At 41.2% G+C, this 21,521-nt stretch overlaps 4 protein-coding genes across 5 annotated transcripts; 2 read left to right on the top strand and 2 right to left on the bottom strand.

Moving 5' to 3' along the window:
* Positions 1–551: 551 nt before the first annotated feature.
* On the bottom strand, positions 552–4,207 carry syt15 (synaptotagmin XV). The gene is made up of 8 exons (XM_016661547.1): positions 4,201–4,207; positions 3,923–4,136; positions 3,662–3,819; positions 2,964–3,256; positions 1,817–1,984; positions 1,627–1,735; positions 1,368–1,550; positions 552–741 (listed from the first exon to the last, which is right to left on the bottom strand). The coding sequence occupies exons 1-8, from the start codon at positions 4,205–4,207 to the stop codon at positions 602–604; spliced, it is 1,272 nt and encodes a 423-aa protein (XP_016517033.1). The 3' UTR covers positions 552–601.
* Positions 4,045–9,607, top strand: LOC103153051 (uncharacterized). Its single transcript, XM_007573835.2, has 2 exons — positions 4,045–5,704; positions 6,795–9,607. Exon 2 carries the CDS (start codon positions 6,810–6,812, stop codon positions 8,754–8,756), a length of 1,947 nt encoding a protein of 648 aa, XP_007573897.1. The 5' UTR covers positions 4,045–5,704; positions 6,795–6,809; the 3' UTR covers positions 8,757–9,607.
* A 1,280-nt stretch (positions 9,608–10,887) lies between these two features.
* On the top strand, positions 10,888–14,393 carry LOC103151173 (elastase-1). The gene is made up of 6 exons (XM_007571071.2): positions 10,888–11,271; positions 11,368–11,477; positions 12,437–12,531; positions 12,648–12,928; positions 13,802–13,965; positions 14,042–14,393. Exons 1-6 carry the CDS (start codon positions 11,136–11,138, stop codon positions 14,219–14,221), a joined length of 966 nt encoding a protein of 321 aa, XP_007571133.1. The 5' UTR covers positions 10,888–11,135; the 3' UTR covers positions 14,222–14,393.
* Positions 14,394–14,399: 6 nt separating this feature from the next.
* Positions 14,400–18,367, bottom strand: timm23a (translocase of inner mitochondrial membrane 23 homolog a (yeast)). 2 transcript variants are annotated; one of them, XM_007571094.2, is made up of 8 exons: positions 17,697–18,367; positions 17,475–17,617; positions 17,301–17,359; positions 17,121–17,214; positions 16,852–16,936; positions 16,353–16,411; positions 16,117–16,227; positions 14,400–15,071 (listed from the first exon to the last, which is right to left on the bottom strand). In XM_007571094.2, exons 2-8 carry the CDS (start codon positions 17,581–17,583, stop codon positions 14,953–14,955), a joined length of 636 nt encoding a protein of 211 aa, XP_007571156.1. In that variant the 5' UTR covers positions 17,584–17,617; positions 17,697–18,367; the 3' UTR covers positions 14,400–14,952. The 2 variants fall into 2 exon arrangements, with proteins under 2 accessions (XP_007571156.1, XP_007571147.1); XM_007571085.2 differs by having other exon boundaries at positions 17,475–17,624; positions 17,697–18,366.
* Between the last annotated feature and the right edge of the window lie 3,154 nt (positions 18,368–21,521).

The following is a 21,521-nucleotide window of genomic DNA, read 5'->3' on the forward strand; positions in this document are numbered from 1 at the left end:
AAAGAAGGCCAAATGGAGGGACAAACTAGAGCAGTGAAACTACAGGGTCTGGTAATTTATCTAAAAAAACAAACAAAAACAAAAAACAACAAGAAATTGGCAAATCCTTACATATTTTTCAGCCCAGTTGCTGACATCTGCTATCCTGATACATTTAGATACAAACCCTTTGAACAGCTTGCTAACAAATTATGCTTTCTGAAGATTGTATTGAATAAAGATCAATTACTCAAAGCTTTTCACCTCTTCAGTGGCATCTGGTGGCGAAAAGTATGAAGAGAAGCTTTAATTTACACCAAATCTCCAGAATACGTAGTCCGAACGATGATTCACTTCCTTTTGACGTGTTGAACCAAGTGTCAAACTACCAATACCATGATTCTTCTGAAACCTCACTGAGTGGCCGACCATATCAAGCTTTGACACAACACTTACAAAGCACCATGTTGCTTTTCGCGACATATGCCCCGGAGCTTCTGCTTTAAGCACACCATCACTAATAGTAGTTCTTGGAGACTGGACTTGAGCCAAAGATAAACAAATATTTGAAGTTTTTTTTTTTTTTTTACTCCCATTTAGCCTCTGAATGCTATGTTGGGATTTATATTGCCCGGCCCAGTCTGTGCCACATTCTGACCGGCTCTTGTGCCTTGTTGATCATGTCCATCCAGTGCTGCAGCTGAAGACCCCTGGCGTACATGAAGGGACCCAACACCAGCACTCCCAGCAGGGCTGGAGGTTCTGAAAGCAACAACAGCTGATCTTTGACAAAGGTCTTACTTTAAAGCAATCATGCGAGGTTCTGATAAAACGTCATAATTAGTTAATGCCTCCAGTACCTGAAGTAGATTGGTTTAGAATAAATGCCCATTATTTGGTCCTGGAAGCTAAAGCTAACAGCTAATCTGTGAGGAGGCAAGAACATGCTGAAATCTCAAAAATGTCAGCAATTTACTTGTAATTTTTAACATTAGTTTCAAATTTAACATGACACACTTGTTTGTGTTGCCTACTCCTTATAGAGAGGGGAGGCTTTGTGTTTTAATAATGCTTAATCTCTGTCTGGTTGTCGTGAACTTTAACATGTGCAGCAGCCTGCCTGTTAAGTCCAAAATGCAGGGCCAGCATATTTTTTTGTCATTTTCTGAGCCTTGTGGACTAATCTCAAGGAGAATTTGCAGACATTCATGATTTGATTGTCTATGGTGAACGCTGAAGTATGCTGATGGTGGGCAGCTAAATTGTTTACTTAGCTCTTCTCATATTGGCAATCCTAAAAATGTTCTTTTTAACCATGAATGCAGATGATCTAAGAAGTTCTGATAGAAAGATGTATGTTTTTTGACTCATTAAAAAGTTTTTTTCACCTGAGCGGTTGTCGTTCGGATGCTGGAGCTCAAATCTTAAACAGGCATCATCCAGGTGCTGCGGTCGCAGTTTAAAAGTCATCCTGTAGTTGAAGATGGGGTCCTGTTCGCCTTTCACCACACAGCTACGCTTCGTCTTCACCATCTGAGTGTGTATCTGCAAGCTCACCTGGACACACACACCTGCGGGAGCGTAGCCGCACGCTGTGGTGCACTGAGCAGGTAAAAGCCTCGATTTTATTGATGAAACTCTTCAAACCTGCGTCTGTGAGCAGCTGAAGGCCTCGAGCTCCTAGGACCACCAGCGAGAGTCGCTGCAGGGACGAACTGTAGCTAAGGGATATCTGCACATCGCCCAGCTCCGAACACTGGCGAAGGTTAGACAGCAGAACCATTCTGAGCATGTTGATCACCCCTTTGTGGATGTGTGTGGACGAGTTGGTGTTTACCTGCGTCTCCTCCTCAGGGTCAAGGTCTCTCCACAGAACTCTGCCGGCCTGACCGAGCTCCCCTTCCAGGGGAAACAACACTCTGCCCACGGCGTGCCGTTTACCGTCTTTCTCCACACTCAGCACACACACACTCAGCGTGCTCCGCAACACACACACTGCTGATACCTGTAAGGCACACACACACACACACACTGAGCAGACGTGTCTTTTTAAACGATGAGTGTGTATTATTGCGGTTACATAGATTTGTAACACATGGATCAAGTGTTTATTTCTCCTACATTTGGTAATTATGGTTTACAGTTAATGAGAATTTAACATTCAGTTTCACAGAAGGTTTGAATATTACTTCCTGGTAGACGGCTCCTCCGACTTTGGACTTGATAAAACACAATGGACCAACACCAGCAGATTACAAATCATCCCTGACTGTGGAAACTTCACACTGAACTTCCAGTAAGTTGGAACTTACTCAAGCCTTATAAGCCTGTTACCATCTATCCATTCCAGGAACTGAAGATAGAGCTGAAATCTCTTCAAGAAACAATAGAAGATGTTCTGTTTAAGCACTTAGGATTATAAATGGCCCGGATGACTGAGAATCGACACTATGATGTTCGCCTGTGTACCGCAGACTCTTAAACCTTACTTCCTGAATTAAATCCAAAATGAACGTTTTGTTAGAAGATTTTGAAGTCTTGAAGATCAGTTTAGTCTTGCTCATCCTTAGCCTGAGCTTGAAATAAGGAATGCTGTTGTTTTAGAATCCTTGTTTGGATGCAATTATCTATTTTTGTATTGGCTTTTTTCCTTCCACTTAACTTTCCATTATTATACCTGGATAAAGCTCTGTGTGAACAGCTTCATTGTTTGATATTGATCCTTTGTGGCTTACCCTCCTTGTGAAGCAGTGTCTACTGAACAGCTGTTAAGTCATCACTATGATTGTGACTCTGAGGTTTGTTATTTTTTTTTTAATTATTTTTAGCTTAGTCATTTCTCACTCAGAGTTCAATGAGTTTAAAATGTATGTCTCAGCTTTAAAACTCAATTACTAAAGTAAATTCACTTTTCAATAATGCTCATATATGTATATAGATGCTCCTGTGAGCTCAAAGTTGCAAATTCAACCACATGCCCTTGCCTGGAAAATCAAGCAGTCGTTAAACTCTGGGTCGGGCCCCGTCCCCCGGGCCTTAGCCTGCCGGGGCCTCCGGTCATCAGGAAGAAGCCGCAGTTCCACCAGCGTCATGTTGCTGTGGAAACGGGGAAGGAGGTTGCTGAGGCGGAGTAAGGAGACCACGAGCTGCTCGCTGCTGTGACGATACTCTACAGAGAAGCAGAGGCGAGTGGCCATGCCAAGAGGAGGGGCCACCACCTCGCTCAGAGGGGTCATAGAGTACAGACCTGTCAGCACCGACCCCACTGGGTACCAGCCTAAAGAAAACCAGGGATGCAGAAAAATAAATCAGGATACAAACAGTTTTTGGATACTACCAACTCTTTGCTTAGCCTGATCTACTGGAGAATCTCTCTGTTGTTCACTGTAGAGGCAAAAAATACCAATCAAGGAAATTCAGAAACAAGAATTACAAATTAAATTGCTGGAAATTTGAACACCTAACATTAACATAAACACATTATACTTCACATCTTAATTATTCGCTGCGTTGGGCTAGGTTGCATCAGTATTAGTTGTCGGAAACATATTACAGTTATTACGTCAACCAGAAGGTTAATAATGAAGGTTTAAATTTTAAATGTAAGTTTTGAAAGTCTAGATTGCAGATTTCAAATTGAAAGCATTTCTTTAGTGCAACAACTGCAGCACTTATGACCTACTTCCCACTGACAGTGACCCACGGTGAGCCAGAATGTCTCGCTGAGCATCCACCTTCAACGCTCCCTCCTTTTCTTTCTCCTGGCTCTCAGCATCTCTCAGAACCGCGGTATTTTGTGGAACACAGCGAGGAGGTAAAGAGAAAGGGATTTCACCATGCCTTGCATAAACAACAACAAAATGAAAGCATTTAGGTCCTCTGGTTTGGCATTTTTCTGGGGTTACTCTCAATAAATCCACTAATATTTGCTTCTGGTACTTGCCTGGCACAAAAGCCTTGAGACACAGGGATCACCGGAGCAGAGTGGGCCGGCACCGATGGCACCGCGCTGATCAGCTCCTGATACTGACCCTGTTTGTTCTTCTTCCTCCTCAGGCAGCACATTGTCAGAATCAGCAGCAGCACTAGCAATAGCAGGCCGACGGACAGACAAACAGCAAGCAGCAGCGCCTGGTCTGCACAATCAGACACCCAAACTTATTCTCACTTCAGTTATAAACGTATCTTTAATGCATTAATGCTTTACTGCGTCATTCTCACCAGTCATGACAAATGTTCTTCTCGTCAGCTTTAACTGAGACAGAATGGCCGTCCAAACATGAAGCAGCAACTTAGCATTCTACCTGAACTGTAAGTAACGATGAAGAGCAGTGAGACTTTGGACGCAGCTGGCCGTTTCTCACCATGTTATGCTGCTATCTAAAAGGCTGGATTAACAGGCCTCCGGGCAGAAATACACGTTGGTTCATTTTGTTGACTTTGGAATTAAATGCTAGCCTTATTTATAGTAATATTAAGCATGTTCATTTAAACGCTGCATTTTGTGTTAATTTGTGTTGTGTTTGACTGACATTTACATTGGCTAACGTCAGAAACATGCCAAAAAAAAAAGAAAAAAAGAAAAAGAAAATTGTGAACTCGGTTAAAACTTTTCCACACCACGGTATTTGTATGTACAAAACATAATTTAATTAATAATGTATTTATTTATGTAGTGGCAACTCAAAGAAATGTATTCTCAAAAAGATATTCACTGAATGAATCACTCTAAAAAAAAAAAGTTGAATTTAATAATTTATATTCTAATATAATCATTTTACAGTGCAGACTAATGTAGTTCATAATACCGGTTAGTAGTTTTCTAAGGAAGCTCAGTCACTGACTGTTGCATTAGCTCCTGTTGAGGAAGCATATGGTGACAGAGGAAAGGAACAACTCCCTTTTAACAGCAAGAGACCAGAACCAGAACCAGGCTCAGTAAAGGCAGCCATGTTTTGAAACAGAACAACCTAGTCCCTTTTAGAAACAAAGAAAACCTTAAATATTTCACTCAACAAGTTCTGTTTGAGGTTACTTCAGACTAAGACGGTAAGTAAATGCTGTTGTTTGATACTTGTTACTAGCCAAATAGTTTTTGTTTGTACTTTGTGCATAAATTGAGCATAACACCGTCACCATTGTTATTTGACCCAAATACAGATTTAATGTAACGAACAATAAGCTTAGTTCAGACAGGGATGCCTTTAACACTCAACTATAATCATGCGTAATGACAGTCCTGACAGATGACCTTATCCTGAATTTGAATCAAAGTGCTTATAAGCCACCCGCTGTTCGCTTCCACACACAAAGACCGGATTGGACAGTAGCTAATAAGATGACTGGTAATCCTCAGAGCTAAAGGCATAGAGTAATGGCTCTTTCTTTGTCTCTCACACAGAACACACACACATACACACACACACACACAAACGCACCGAACAATGCACCTTTAAAAAGAAAAAACAAAAACAGTTTCACCTTCGTTGACATCACATGCGGCCCAACAGAGGTAGAGGAAGCGGATCAACCTTAAGGAGGGTCACAGCGAAGGAAACCTGGCCGCGAGGCTTTTTATGTGATTGACATCGACAGAGGGAAGCCATTTAAGAAGGACGTGAGGAAGAGTGGAAGACATGAGGGGAGGAAGGAGAGGCACCAATTAGAGCGACCAGCACTGTGGCCGGGCATAGGGCAAAACAGGACACAACTTGTGAACTTTCAGGTAAGAGGTTAATTTTCATTGTCAAACATTATTCCGTGGTGGCATGTGTGTATGGAAATACACTTTGATTTGATTATTTGTGTTTACAAACTGTGCAGATCAGCTGCTTTTGAGAATTTCTGCGGTGTGAATTCATTATTGTACTTTTAATGAAATGCAAGATTTCCTGATTTTTTTCCCCCCTGCTCATGAATACAACAGTATTTCATTTATTTGCAAACAGAATCTGCTGACACTTGTCTGTAGTGCAAGGAGAAATAAAATAATAACCACGTTGTCCCAAAAGTTTCATGTGACATATCTCCATTTGACTTGATATCATTTTATCTGTTTTCTGGTGGCAAAATGCACATTTAAATCTGTCTGTATTAATCTTGATTTTGTCTCAATAATCGAGTAATCTGGGCTGCGTAATCTCATTTGGTTAATCTGGATTTTGTGTGTTTGTGTATGTGTGTTTGAATGCTCTCATTCAAATCCCTGAGAAATGTGTCATCCAAAAATTGTTTGGAAATCACTTTGAAGGAGCATCCATTGCTCAAATTTTAGAGCAGTGTGCACGTGGGCAACGTGAGACATGCCACTCGTTGAAAGGGACCTGCAGAGAATTAAGATCTGATCCTGCTGCCTCTATTGGCTTTACGGGGCTTTGAACTGGGTGACAAAGAGAGTTAGCACCAAGCTAATGAGCACAGCATAGGTTAGCAGTTGAGGAGATAGCCAAGGTGGCTAAGAAGAAACCGGTATTGAACCAACCGGAGTTACAAATCTGGTTTGCTTTCTCTACAAGTTGATAAAAATTCTCCGGGTTTAAGGCTAGCCCCCAAGCAAAAGTTACAGAAATTCCCACAGAAGTTCATAACGGTGCCTCTGAATATTTTAGAATATTTTTACACCTGATAATTTGATCAATATTAACCTGATAATAACACATCAATTCAGAGTGGCATGGTCAATGTTTGGACTTTTACTCTTATTGATTCTAATTTGTTTGAGGATCGGAAATATTTAACTGTGGCAAAACGGCAAGAGGGATTTCTTAGTTCCATACTTTGAAGAGTTGATTATTTAAATGTGTTTGTCCTTACAGGTCTGGGCTGTTGCCATGGCAAGGTCTGGTCGCCCTGCGTCTGAGAGCTACCAGTCTGCCTGCTGTTCGGTCGGACAGTCACTGTCCTCGTCCAGTGAAGTTGGCATTTTGGAGGACGAAGACGACCGGACTCCTATTTTCTCCCTTTCTAAAAGCTCAGTAGACGTCGTCACAGCAACAGGCCCTCCTCACAAGCGAGACCTAGCCTGGATGCGACTGGATCTGAAGCGCAGCTCCAGCACCAACACGCACTCGGACCAGAATCAAGTGACGCTGCAGCAGCTGCACCATCACAAGTGGCACCACAACAGCCACCAGTTCTCTGTCACAACTCAGAATGAAGACTTGCACAGCCCTCCACCTCTCAGTGAGCGCTGGATTTCCAACATGCATCGCTGGAGTGGCTGCAGCAGCAGCACGCACAGCCGTAGCAGCACTCCGGACACGGTTGTAGGGAAGGAAGGGTCCTCGCGCTCCTGTTGTCTCAGCCAGGAAGCACCCGGCTGCTTCACCCCAGATTCTCCAATGTCTAGAGTAACCTCTCCTCCAACCACACCCTCACCATTGATTTCCCCCTTCCACACACCTACTTTACCACCTCAAGATCATTTGGCTTCTTCACCACTAACACCAAGCACACACCGGGAGTCTGAGTACTCGCCTCGTCCTCGGATAACCCGTAGAGACGACAGCAACTCCCCTGAGAAACTTTTATTTCAGTTTCCTTCCCCAGTCCAATCGCATGGGAGCTTAACAGATGAAGGACAGTGTGCAGATTCCGCATGCCTTGTTAATGATGAGAGTAAAGAGTCACCCAGCCCCATAGGCACCCAAGTAATGGAAGATAAAGGAGAGGAAAGTCCACTGCCAGCTGATTGCAAGCCAGAGCCAAGTCCTTCTGCAGAAAAAACTGATTTCAAGGCCAAACTCTCAGGTTGCCATTACCTTCTGTCATTGGAGCAAAGTTGCCAGACGGGCAAAAGTTGGAGAACACCACTTGTTACTTCTTTGAGTGACTCACGGTTGGGTGACCTCATGATGCAGTTGGAGGCTACCGCCAATAACCTGAAATCAGAGCCGCTTAGGGAGGAAGGAACAATGACCTCACAGCTGGAGATGATGGATGCTGCGGTGCAGACAGGCTCCCCTTTGGGCTCCTGCTGCGACTTTCAGAAGAACATGTCCAACTCCAACAGTGGCTCACACTCGCTCTTGGGCTCTCCACCTGGATCCAGACTAAACCTGAAGGCAGCTGTGGGATCCCACTCCAACCTGGTCTCGGCATCTTCAAGCATGTTCCCAGTGAGCAGCGGTGAGGAAGAGGAGGAGAAGCAACAAAACACCCCAGAATGGGACGCCACCGCCGCTTCTGCACGGTATCTGGAAAGAAAAAGATCATGTCTGAAGGCCCAGTCTGAAGACTGTGATGAGCTTGGCAGAAGGGGCAGCATGAAGCAGGTGCTGTGGGACGAGGATGGGCTGACGTGGGACATTCATGGAGCATCCTTGGACCCCGAGGAGCTCAGCACCGCCATACAGAAACATCTGGATCTCAAGAACAGCCCCCAACCACAGAGGCGCTCCTCTAAGAAGAAGAAAGCACCAATGCCTCCACTCATATCAAACATGGTAACAACAATGGCCCCCGACACAAGCCCACCAGCAATGAGCATTAAGTGCATGGTGGAGGGCGAGAGTGAGGAGACGCTGGAGACTGAAGCAGCAAGCGAGGTGCAGCTGGAAACAGGGGGCAGAAAGCAGGAAAAGGAGGAGGCCAACTGTAGCAGAAGCAGAGAAGAGCAAGGCAAAATACAGGAAATAGAAGAGGAGGAAGGTGGAGAGAAGACAGCCAATAGCGTAAAGTCACTAACACAGGGGAGTGGACACAGCAAGAAAAAAATAGTGATCAGATCCCTGAGGAGGCCTGGATGGTGCGGAGGATCCAAAAAGACGGACGACTGAGACTCCATGACTCTTGCATAGCATTAAAATTGATTTTTGAAGAGACGTTCAGTGAGGATGGGGTCAAAGCCTTCCTACAACATACATTCGTTTAGTTCCTATAAATCTGGTAGTGTCTGCCACTGGAGTCAAACTGTCCTGATTCATCATGTAGTGTCTAAATAAAGACTTTTCAGAATAGACGCTCAGTGAGGTTTTATGCTTTTCCTTTTCAACTGTGTAAAAGCCTTTTAGCTCAAGATAGCTGTATACAATTGCATTTCTGTAACTGAAAAATATATGCAAACTCAAAAAGTGTGACAAAAACATCAAGTGCTAATAATATGTTAGAAACCTCAAACAGGTGAAGCCAATTATTGTGACTGAACATGCAGGAAGGTGGACTGGTGACAGCTTATTTATTTAAGATGATCTACCAACGTCAGTAGATCTTTTGTACGGAAGGAGGAGAAAATTGCAGTAAAGGAAAATCATTTTATGTGGCAAAATTTATCCTCACAAACAACAGCAGTGGTGGACTGTTAATCCTGGGAAAAGAACTGTAATACTTCAAACACTACTGATCCAGGCTATATGTCATCATCTATATATGGTACTCACTATTTTTAAGGGAGACAAGAGTACAACTATTTAAAGACTATTAAAAAAAGACAATTAGGATTTACTTATCATCCATACTTTCGGTATTTATATATTTAATGTTTTTAATATAGGTTAAGATTTGCCCTTTTATCACTTTCAGTTGATGAAGTAAGCACAGTAGAAGTCTGTATGTATTTTTAGATACCTATAAACTTAATTTCCTGTCATTCATATTAAAGTCTGGTCATTAACAGATTTTTTAAGCAGTAGGAATACCGGTTGTTTTGTTGTCCCTGTGTGTGTGTGTGTGTGTGTGTGTGTGTGGTTGTGTGTTTCTTTTTTTTTTCTTTTTTTTTGGTTTGTTTATTTTTGTTATTTTAAAAAACAGGGGACAGAATAATAATAAAAAAAAAACAAAGCAGAACTTTATTCAAAGCCGTGACTTGATTATATTTCAGGGATGTATCACTACATTCTGTTTGTAGAAAAAAGAATTTCCAAGTTTCAAGTCGGAATACTTGAACAAGTTTTAAAAGTTTGAATTGTAACTTGGAAATTTTGAGAAAAATTTTTTTCCTCTTAACTCTTAAAATTCTCTTAACTCTTAAAATTTCATTTTAAGAGTTTAAAGCTCTGTTCAGAAGAGTGAACAAATCATCAGATCAGAAACTTTTGATACCTTCAAAAGATATGAAATTTAACTAAATATTAGTAGTGTTGTGTGAATATATTTTTTAACCTGGTATTGGTAAAGGCAGGTGAAAACTACATAAACTATGAATTGGAAAATAGTCGCAAAATTAAGATCCCCATTTCTAATCATTATGTCCTCTATGAGTTGTATGTGTGATACTTGTTTCTGGGCTGTAAAGCTAAATTATCCGTATGGTGCTTGTTTTTCTGCCTGTGCCACATTGTACCTCATTCACCCGGTAAACACAAAGTAGAGTTGTACGCAAACTTGGTGAACCCCAGTGGTGAGATCTGACCATTCAAGCTCTGTCATACAGATGAGCGGGCACATTCTCTTTTATTCGCTGCAGCAAGTACAGCTCTGCTCACCAGGGGCTTCGACTGCAGCTACTGTTGTCATACTTTTACAGATGTATGCTTGTGTGTAGATATTTTTTGTAAAGTCGAGCTAATTACTTGGAATATGTCGACTATAGTGCTATTAAAATGAATGTAAATTAGTAATGTCAAGAAACAAACCTACTGTCTGAAGTCTCCCGATGACCATTTGGATAATCCAGAGGAGGTCATGTGGTCAGGTGAGACCAAAATAGGGAGAGGGCATAAAGTGATTGGCCCTCCAGGAACGCCAGAACCACACGTAGCTTCTACTGTTGACTTTTGGTGCTGTACTGTGATGAAATTTAGAAAGAAACCGGACTGCAGTTTTTGTGCTCCACTTGTCCTGCATCGGACATGACAAAGGTTACATTCAGGCCGCTGTGTCACTCCAATCAGTCACGTGACAAATACACTTGCTTGTGTCGCGATGTCTTTGTCTTGCACGCATGTCCGTGTGCTGGGAGAATTCTGTATGGATGTGAAAGTGCTGATGGGCCTCCCCTGAAAAAAAAAATCCCCTTTTACTCAGCTGCAGTAAAGCTCAAAGCTACAGGAGAACTATCCAGCGCTCTGCTTTTGTTGTAACACTAACTCATTGTCGCTGGAGGATTGCTGTTGTGTGTGTGTGTGTGTGTGTGAACTGTACCTGTTTGCGTACATTTGGGTGCTGCTTGCTATAAATAGTGCCCGCTTGTGGCCCGGTCGGTGATTCTGTGGGAGACCATGGCTGCATCAGGACCTCCTCTGCTCTGGTTTCTGTCCCTTTTGCTGCTGCTGCTTTTGAGCAAGGCGTCCCTGCCTGCGGCTGCATACACGCTCATCCCAGCACAACAGCCACAACACAAAGTCCTCCAGCTGGGTGAGAACCAGTAAACTCCACCAACACCAAAGGAAGGCTTGTGTTACTCATGCAGTGGCTCTGTGGTGTCTGAATGTGTTGGTTCTGTTCTCTTAGACTGGCCACAGGATTGCGGCATGCCCCACTTCAAGCCAAACATGATTGAGAGGATTGTCTCCGGAAATGAGGCCAGACCTCACTCCTGGCCCTGGCAGGTCTCTCTGCAGGTAAAACACACCGACAGGATCCTTTATTTTTAGGAAAACGCCATGGTTTCTGCTTATTTACAGACAATTTCATCCAGTATTTTTTTTATTATCAAATCAGATCAGTACATTGCAATGAATTAAAGTTAATTTATTTCAGAAATAAAATTGATCAATATGACATAACACCAATAATAGCAATTTAACAGAGCTGTAGGGCTATGTGACTGACACCCAGCAAAGGACGGATAAGTTTTAAAATGTGATCGTTAAGGAAGCTGTCTATTCACAAGAGTTCTGTATCCAAATTTATTGGAAAGTTAAGTGAAAGGGAAAAAATGTAAACAATCAAAAGGCATTACTCGATGGTTCAAAATCCTCTTTTCAGGTGAAATTTAATTTGACACTTTTGTTTGGAAATCAAGGTTTTGTTAAGTAGCTAAAATGGTGTAGAATGTAAATAAAATATAAATAATTGCAGAGTTAAATGTCCTACAAAATGTACAACTAGGGAAACATATGAGAAAATCCTAGAGATAGATAGATACGAGCTATTTATAAACGTTAAGGTATTTAATGTTTATAAAGCTCAGTCAATTTGAAAAAAAAAATATGCCTGAATCACATCAGAAATAAAATATAGAAAGGCATTTTAATTTTTTATAAAATCTAACATAGTTGTTAAAACAAGCATTAAGATCAAACTAAAATTGCATGACACGCAAACAAATAACTGTTTTTAAATGTTTTTAAAAACAGTTTTTAAACTAATTTAAATGTGGTAAATTTAAATAGAGTTACATTAAATTAAATCCAAGTGAGACACATTTATACCTGAACTCTAAACGCTGTTAATGTAAAACCTAAAAAAATTCAGGAGTTGATTATTGTTTTTTACTGCTCCCCTTTTCAGCACTCAAAATACAAAAATGGATACATTTACAAAAAATTTGACCGCACTGTCTGGTTGTCTGTCACAGGTTCGACCCAGAGGAAGTAAACACTACATCCATGTCTGTGGAGGAACTCTCATCCATAAGAACTGGGTGCTCACTGCAGCTCACTGCTTCCAGAAGTAAAAAAAACCCAAAACATTCCATAAATCTCACACCTTAAAGAAACTGCAAGTTTGTATGAATTAAATACAACATCTGATAAAAAAAAAAAAAAAAAATTGTCAAACACTCTCAGGGGTAAAGCGGAGGATCCTGGGAGCTGGAGGATTGTCCTTGGGAAGCACCAGCTGAAGCGCTCAGAGTCTGCAGAGAGGATTTTCCCCATCAAGAGGATCTACCGGCACGAGAACTTCCGCTATCCTGCTCACAGCGAGCTGGACTACGATATCGCGCTGGTGAAGGCCGGCACGGACATCCTGCCTTCAAACTTCATCCGCTATGCCTGCCTGCCGCGCAAGCAGAGCCCCCTCAAACCGGGGCACTACTGCTGGGTGACGGGCTGGGGAGACACCAGAGGTGAGTCGGGGACGAGGGACTCAGACACTGAGAAAAGGTAGGGCACCAACAATAGTAACACTGAAACAGGCAAATTGGATATTGCTGTTTGACATTACTAGGGATGAACGATATACATCGACATTAATATCAGTGTTGGCAGATGTTAATCATTTTTAAGGATATCGGTATTGGCTGATGTTATTAAGTGATTCCATCTTGTTAACCTTTGTATGAGTCTCAGGAGAAGGGATTCAGTCATAAGATAGTGATGCAGCACGTTTAACTGAAGCAAAGAAGCGATGTGGTGATTTCTTTCTTTTTAAACGGTGCTAAAAGAGTAGAGAAATGTATACAATATTGGTCATCAGTCATAACAGCAATATCAGTATCTGGTGTCAATATCGGCCCAAAATGCTAACATCGGTACATCCCTAAATTTTACAATGATGAAATTCCAACTAAATCTACATTTTCTGCAGCTTATTATCTCTTTGGCATCATCCCAAAGCCCCTACTGCACTACTGAAGATTGACTCACTGAAATCCTCAGTTTCAGTGACGAGTCCATCCAGTTTGCAAATTATCCTTCTGACGTTCAGAACACGGATTTGAAGAATCTTTCCTCCACACTCTGAGACCTTGATTATTGGCTGGATAATTGTCGAGTTGGCAGTCTTCCCATGATGACTTTTCCCTATTAAAAAAAAAATCCCTCTCTTAACAGCATCCTTGTAGCAGTTTCTTTCAAGATGAACCCCATCTAATCATAAAATTTACCCGACTCAGAGTGTGTGAATGTATAGGAGTTTCACTCCGAAGTGAATTACTAAGAAAGTTTGTAGATTTTATTACTGTCATTAAAATTTTACTCGCTCTATAAACACATTTCAGGTGGGAAGGAGAACGTCTCGCTGGCGGAAGCGCTGAATCAAGCCCGTCTGCCCATCATCGACTTCAAAACTTGCCGGCAGAAGAAGTTCTGGGGCGACCGTGTCCGGGACTCCATGATCTGTGCCGGGTTCAGGGACACCGAGGGCCCGCCTGCGGCGTGTCAGGTAAGGACTCCCCATCGCTTACAGGAACATTGTGTCTGTCGGGTGGCGTTTTTTTTCACGGCTTTCTTCCCTTCAGGGCGACTCGGGTGGTCCTCTGCTGTGCCAGCTCGGCCGTGATCGCTGGGAGGTGCACGGGGTGGTGAGCTTTGGCCCCATCGGCTGCACCGTGGAGAACAAACCCAGCGTCTTCACCCGCACCACCGCCTACATCCCCTGGATAGAGGCGACCCGCATCAGGGACTTCTTCCTGCACTGAGAGGGCCCTGCTGACTCAGCAAAACCTGAACCTCGGCTCCCTCACACCGTTCCTTTTTCCACTGAGCAAACACTTCACAATATAAATATGAACTCTAAACGTGCAGCTAGTTTTCGTTTGCGTACATTGGCATTTACAAGTTACTTTCTGCAATAAAAGCGATAAAAAAGCTGAATGTCTGTGAACATTTCCGTTTCATTTTATTCCACTTTATCAAACAGCGTACTTGATGGAGAAACACGAAAAGTAAGCAGTTCCGGTACAGCTTTACGGTGACTTCCACTCTCACAGAGCGGAAACCACTAACATACGTTTTAATAATAAATACAAGTCATCAGACCATCAGGATTTGTTCCATTTTTACAGGTGGCGAGTCTTTCAGTCTGAAAACACCTCGTCTGGACCACACTCCGGGTGCTGTCCCATAAATTGGCTCATTTAACCTAAATGTCTCTCAGCATGGCATCACTGGAGACGGACAACTCATTCATAAACAATACAACTTAAGTGTCAGGATTTCATACCATGTCCTCACTGATCGGGACTAACACAAATGATCTGGATTTCCAGAGGAATTAACTTTTTCTCTCAATTCCCAGAATGCTTCAGGGCGAGTGACAGGAGTCGGGAAAAGAACACCGAATTTAACTCAAACCTAGCAGTTTGTGGTTAAAGGCTGTGTCCTCCAGATACTTGGACCTAACGACGAAGTAGCTACGGCGTGGAAGAGGCTAGTAGAGGCGGGACGAGGGCGAGGAGCCGGTGAGATGATCCCAGTTGTTGTAAAGAGCGTAGGCACCGGATACGGCTAAACCAACCAGACCTCCACGGGCTGCGCTCTTTAATCCCCCTGAGAGAAAAAAATGAATGGAATCATCATCATCATCATCTCTGAAAACGATCATTAGACATAATATGAGGTGTTTGGCGAATAAGACCTAACCTCAGGATGGGAACTCAAAGAAATCTGCTCAGTTTGAGCTTTAGAAGGCTTTCTAAAGATCATCTTAGAATCTGCATAATTATTACTCTGTCAACTGTTTGTTACAACATGCCCAACCTGTTATTTTCGTCGTATATATAAATTTACTATCTTCTTGATGCCTACCACAGGTTTCCATTTAAATAGTGAATAATAAATTCATCTTTTAGATGAGATGTCAAAAAAGAGCACTGTTTGAGAACATTTACTAAGCAGGGAGAAAACCCCTCAAGAAATACATTTTTAATATAAAACAAATATTTTTATATTAATAATTAGCACGCCAGCAATTCAATCCCACTTACAACCGAGTTCGAATGTGCTGTGTGAAAACTCTTAACAATCCAGATAAAATAAATCTAACTGAAGCTTTTTTATTTATTATGTGAACATGAATGTTGAAGCAAAGTTTATGCAAAATTTGAAGTCACTCATGACTTCCTGTTGCCCTGGGATGTAAATACGATATGATCCAGAGGCTAATTTCTCTTGGACAATTCAAAAGGAGGAAGAAAAGAGAGCATATTCTGTTTCAAAATTACTGGTATCTGTACATGATGACTCTGTTAAACTCAAGTATCGGTTCCATCATAATCAGGAAAGCTTTTTTTTTTTGTATGTTGAAATTAAATAAATAGTAAGTTGACATACAAAAACTGCATAAAATCGAAGTTTGCACCCAAAAAAATTCACAAATAAAATCCAAACTCCTTCATTTGGCTCCACATTTAATCAAGAAAAACTGTATAAACGCTTTCAGGTTTCCAATTAAAAAAAACATTACTTTTCAATTTTATTTTGAGAATGATTATATCTTTATAATGTAGATTACGTTGATGAAAAATGGTAAAAAGCATACTATTTTAAACATGATGACCAAATTGATGCCCAATGCCCAAGCAGAGACACCTACCGCTGGATTTGAAGAGCATTCCTGTTAACGTGCCAGCAGCCACTGTGTTAATGTCATCTTCTGCCCCTCTGGCTTTCTCTATCGCCACACCAAAAGCACTATACAACAGAGCTGCAAGGACATAATAAAAAAAAAGCACCAGAGTTAAAAAGACAAGACTTTGCAAAGGCGATTTAAAATAAACAACCCTTAAAACGTTTGGTTTGGTAACAGTTAAGTTTTCATTCTAATCTTACCGACAGAGCCTAGAGAGTTGGCCCACGAAGCCCCCTGCCTGGTCACCATGTTCAGAATTCTGGTGAAGAAAAAGTAAAAACATTTAGAGGGGAAGTGATTTAAGAGGAAATAAACATACAGTACTTTGCAACAGTTTCCACACCCTTCACGTTTTTCAGCATTTCATCATGTTACAAGCACAAACTATTGCGTATTTTACAGGTATTTTATGTTATAGACCAACACAATGCAGTTCATAACCATGAAATAGAAGCAAAGGGACACATAAAAACAGAAAAATCCAAAAACTGTGGCATACACGAGTAATCATCCCAATTCTCTTCAGAAGTAACCTTACACATTTCATCTGCGAGCCACAATTCGTGTAGGAAAATCTGTCCAGGGACGATTCCCTGTGAAGTTACTTGTGAACGTCACAAATCTCGTTTTTATGGAAAAAGTATGAATACTTTTGCAAGGCAGTACAATTGACATAGAGTGGACTGTGTCCATGCTTACTGTACGTTGCGAGGTTTGGACCATGCCATGTCTCTCGTCTCCTTCAAGCCCATCCTCAGACCATTTAAAGCTCCCAGTGAGGCTCCTGTGTTAAGAGTGAGGCAAAACATTAACTCCAGTGTGAGTACACTGAAAATTTTGAGTATAATATTCTCAGCATTGGAAGTATTACTTCTGCTAAACCTGGAAAGAAATTTTACAGACTTCACCAGCAATTTGTTCCCACTTAAATAGATAAGGTTTACAGATGAACAGGAGTGGTTACTCACCTGTCATACACGAGCCTCCAATGGTGAAAAAAGCCAGTTCAAATCTCCCTCTTGTCTTGTTGGCCCCTGTTGGTAAAATGAACTCATCTGTGTCCTGCAACACAACCATTTTAGATTAGCACAGACAGGAGGAAAATAAAACTCAACAGTTTTGCGTGGTGATAGTGAGATGAAATCTACCTGAACCAGGAAACGAGGGTCGACGTTGAGATAAGGTGAAAGAGGACTCATGCCTGTCACTGGAATACAGAAGCAATCCGAAGTTTTAAAACCATCTGCACCACACTGCATGTGAGCAATGTGACAGCAGCTAACATTACTGTGTTGCTACAGCTAGCATCACAGGATACTTACGTGGGACACCGGCGAGCTCTGAGTTGGAGTATTCAGGAGCACCACCGCCACCAAAGAGACCCCCGAGTCCCCCTTTAAGTCCCCCCGAGCCCTGAGAGTTGTTGTCCATTGCTGTAACCCTCTCTGGAGACTCAGACTAGAGCCTGTAAACTAAAAGAAGCTAGCTGAGCCGAGGCGGCTAACCTTAGCAAGAGATGTCGTAACACAAAGTAAATTACAAACCTTCTAAAAACGTGCCGCTGGATGTTTCCAACACCAGCAGAAAAAATCCAATCCGAGAATATTCTGTATTCCAGTATAATCTTTCTTACGAAAGCAACGTTTACTGCTAAGAAACTACTGAGATTCTCGTGTGATCATGTCCCTGACCTCCAGCAGCACGCTCTGCCGTAAAGCGATCACCGGTAACAAACTGTTACGTCAACAACCAAGAAGTTCAAACTTAAAATTAAAACTCCCATTCCCCAAAAATATTTCACTATGTATAATGTAATGCCTAAATATTAAAAGTCGCAGTGAATTTTAAGCGTCAAATTTTTGTTTTTTTCCCCCTCTTCAATAAATTCATGAACAAATTTACGACAACTCAATGACTTTTGGAAACGGAAGAGTAGATCTCATTGCCCTGTAAAAATGATACGACAGCGCATCCGCCCTGTTACGAGTGGCAAATCCATTTTGGATACCTATATATAGGATTTTCTGAATAAAACGAGCACTAAAGTTTACCTTCTGCCAATATATTTAGCACTCGTTTATACCTAAAATTATTTATGTTGATTTTGTAAGCAAACAATTCCTCATATTCAAATTAAGAAAGAGAAACCACTACGAAACTCAATGTGCTTAAATTGTTACTTTAATTTTGCTATCGGAATATTACAAATAAATTAGTTTCACTCAGTTTGAGTAATCTTGATTAAAATATTTATTTAATTTTTTTGTTTTTCCAAAAATGTTTTTCCGTGGATATGAAATCTTAATATAATTGTTGTTGTCATTGTTTTTTTTTGTTGTTTTTTTTTATACAAAATTATCCATGACTTGTCAAGTCATATTTATAGCGTGTTGCGAATGGCAATTTTTAATAAGATCTATTGTCACAATGAAAGAATAGACTCCTAGACATAACTGTAAGTCATACTAATGCTAATTATTAAAAAAATTATTAAATATTTCATAACTTATTTATGAAATATATATATATATATATATATATATATATATCAGGGGGAGTTACGGGGAGTTGGCCTTATTTACATGGGAAGAGGACAAGGGAGAGAAAGCGGAGAAAGACGGGTTTGAAATACAACTTTAGAAGTCTATCATTTATGAGCTTCAGTATTATTTTTGAAAATGTGATGAAATTGGGTAAACATGAAATAGTCCTTTAATTTAAAAACAAGATAGAGTCTGATAATATCACAACTAAATTCTTATCTTGACATAATGAGCGTAAATCACATTTTTACTTGTTGCATGAAATAGCTGACATGCTGTCTTATAATTTTAACTTAGATTATTAAAACATGCTTTTTTCAAAAAGGACAACTATTCATTTTGAATCCATTTGTACAGAAATGAAAACTTTAGGAACTCGACAGATCATCCAAAAGTCTGTGTAGGCATTTTCCTTAGGGGATACAGGTTTGTAGTCCTTCATTTTCCTTATCTTACCTGTTTCAGCTTTTAAACGCATCCCGAAAGCAGCTGTAGTTCCTGACATGCTACACAGGGAAGCAGCAAAGAGCCAGCAGTCCAGATGAGACCAGAAACATTGAGTCAGGCTTGTTTATCCTGGTCCTCCTCAGTCTCCTTTCTAATTAGGCCTGATTTGATTAAGTGATTTAGTTTAATGGGGCCCAGAACATGCAGATACAAGATAAGATAGCGTGACGTTATGAGAAATTGAGGTAGAAATGCTCAATTGATTTAAAGGCATCTTCCATGTGATTCATATCAGTCTTTATGATGCAACCCTCATTCAGAACATCCTTCTTGCATGTGCATATGCGAAGACGCAGGTTCACCGCGGCTCTGCCCAGGCGGACATCTGCTGCCGGTCAAAGGGGACAGAGACTCTGAAGGAATGCAGTGTGTTGAATTTCACAAATAACAGAGCGTCTTATTTGGATGCGGCCATTGTGTGTGTGTATTCAGAAGGGGCCAAACGAAGCGATGAAGTTTGCCATTGTCGCCCAGTGTGGGTGTTTTCAGACTCTCTGGCATGATGTGTGAGTTAGTGTTCTGTGTTACTGCCCAGTGTGCCCACTGTCTTTCCCACAATGCGCCATTCAGCTGTGGGCCTCTCTCTCTCCGCTCTCAGATGGAGCTAGCACACATTTTGTGCTTCTGGCTAATCATCATCACTGGGGTACAAACCACATTTTTACTTGTTGGATGAAATAGCTGTGATGTCATCTCTGTTATCTTTTTTCAGGAACTTTTCATCCTCTCCCTCCTTGCTTTCTACTTTCTCTCTCTCTCTCTCCAGCTCTCCCTCTCTCTCTCTTTCATTCTGTCTCTCTGAGCTCCCAAACACAAAAGACAGAGAGGCCACGACAGGACCCCAGTGTAAGCCGGTTGACAAGGAGACAGTGTTGGGTCTTTAAACTGCCTCCGAGGGGTGTGTGGAGTTAGGGGGAGTTGGCCTTATTTACATGGGAAGAGGACAAGGGAGAGAAAGCGGAGGAAGACGGGTTTGAAATACAACTTTTGAGCAGCTTACAGGCCTAAAATCACTCCTCCTCTGCTCAGTCATCAAATATTTACCAGGCAGAAGAAATCTGGAGCTTTTCATTATGTGAATTCATAGTGCTGTGAAAATATTGATGTCCCCTAACAGATTTCTCATTTTTTGGTTTTGTTTTGTCAAAAACTAAGTATATCAGATCATCTAGTAACTTTCTATGCCATACAAAGATAACCAGAGTCAAAATAAAACTGGGTTTTAAGTTGTGATTAGTCACATGTTGTTGTCAAGCAGAGTACAGTTTCACTCGTCACATCCAAGCCGATTAACTGTCTCATCAATTGACTGAAGAAATCACTTCAGTTACTGACATAAACCTGCTGCAGAGGAAATTAGTCCAGAAGCACACCTGCGACTCATCCATGAGGTCATAGAAGAACCCAGGACAACATCTGAAGCACCGCAAGCCTCCTTCACCTCGGTTAAGGTCAGAGTTTATGATTTAAAAAAGCAGCAGCAGACTGGGCATAAAATGGCACCCAAAGGAGAGCTTAAAGGTTAAAACCACCGCTAACCAAAAAAGAACACAGAGTTCTGGCCCACATTTGCCAAAAACATCCTCCCACAAGCTCATGAAAATGCTGTGTGGATTGAAGAGACAGTTAAGTTGAAGCTATGTTTCATTATTATCACAGTCAAACATGGTGGTGGTCTGAAATTACTGTGTTTTGTAGTTGATGTAACCATTGAATTCGGCTCGGTATCAGAAAACCCTGTGGGAGAATGTCCAGACATCAGTTGGTGATCTTAACCTCAACAAAACACTAAGTGAAGATTTTCAAGTGGCCTAGTCCAAGGCTGGGCCTAAATCCAATTGAGATGCTGTGATATGAGGCTAAACAGACCTTGTCACACAAGGGAACCCCAAATCAACTCTGCAAGAAAAGGATGTGGCTAAATTCCTTAAAATGTAAAAGGCTTATTACCAGTAATCCCACTTAATAAGTGGAACAACTAGCTTTTCAGTTTAGCTGCAATCTTTAATAGGATACTTAGAATTAACTCTGTTTTGCCATTTGTACTTTTTGAGATATTTTAGCCTACTTCATGTTGTCGGCAACAAGTGTGCTGATGATGAGGCCAAGGTTTGGCTATAGTGAAATTGAATTTAACTTTCTAAAGAAAATGTAAATGACAGGTAAATGATTTAAAAATCACTGAGAATTTTTTTCTCCACTTAGGGCTCAGTTCAATAACTTTCCCCCCCCTAAATAAATAAAGTTTACAAGATGCTTTTGGTATATACTCAGGCTTTTTTTTTTTTTTTTGTCTGACATCAAAACTGGATTTGGTAG

Source organism: Poecilia formosa, unplaced genomic scaffold (assembly GCF_000485575.1).
Source record: "Poecilia formosa unplaced genomic scaffold, Poecilia_formosa-5.1.2 Scaffold7, whole genome shotgun sequence".
NCBI classification, from domain to species: Eukaryota; Metazoa; Chordata; class Actinopteri; order Cyprinodontiformes; family Poeciliidae; genus Poecilia; species Poecilia formosa.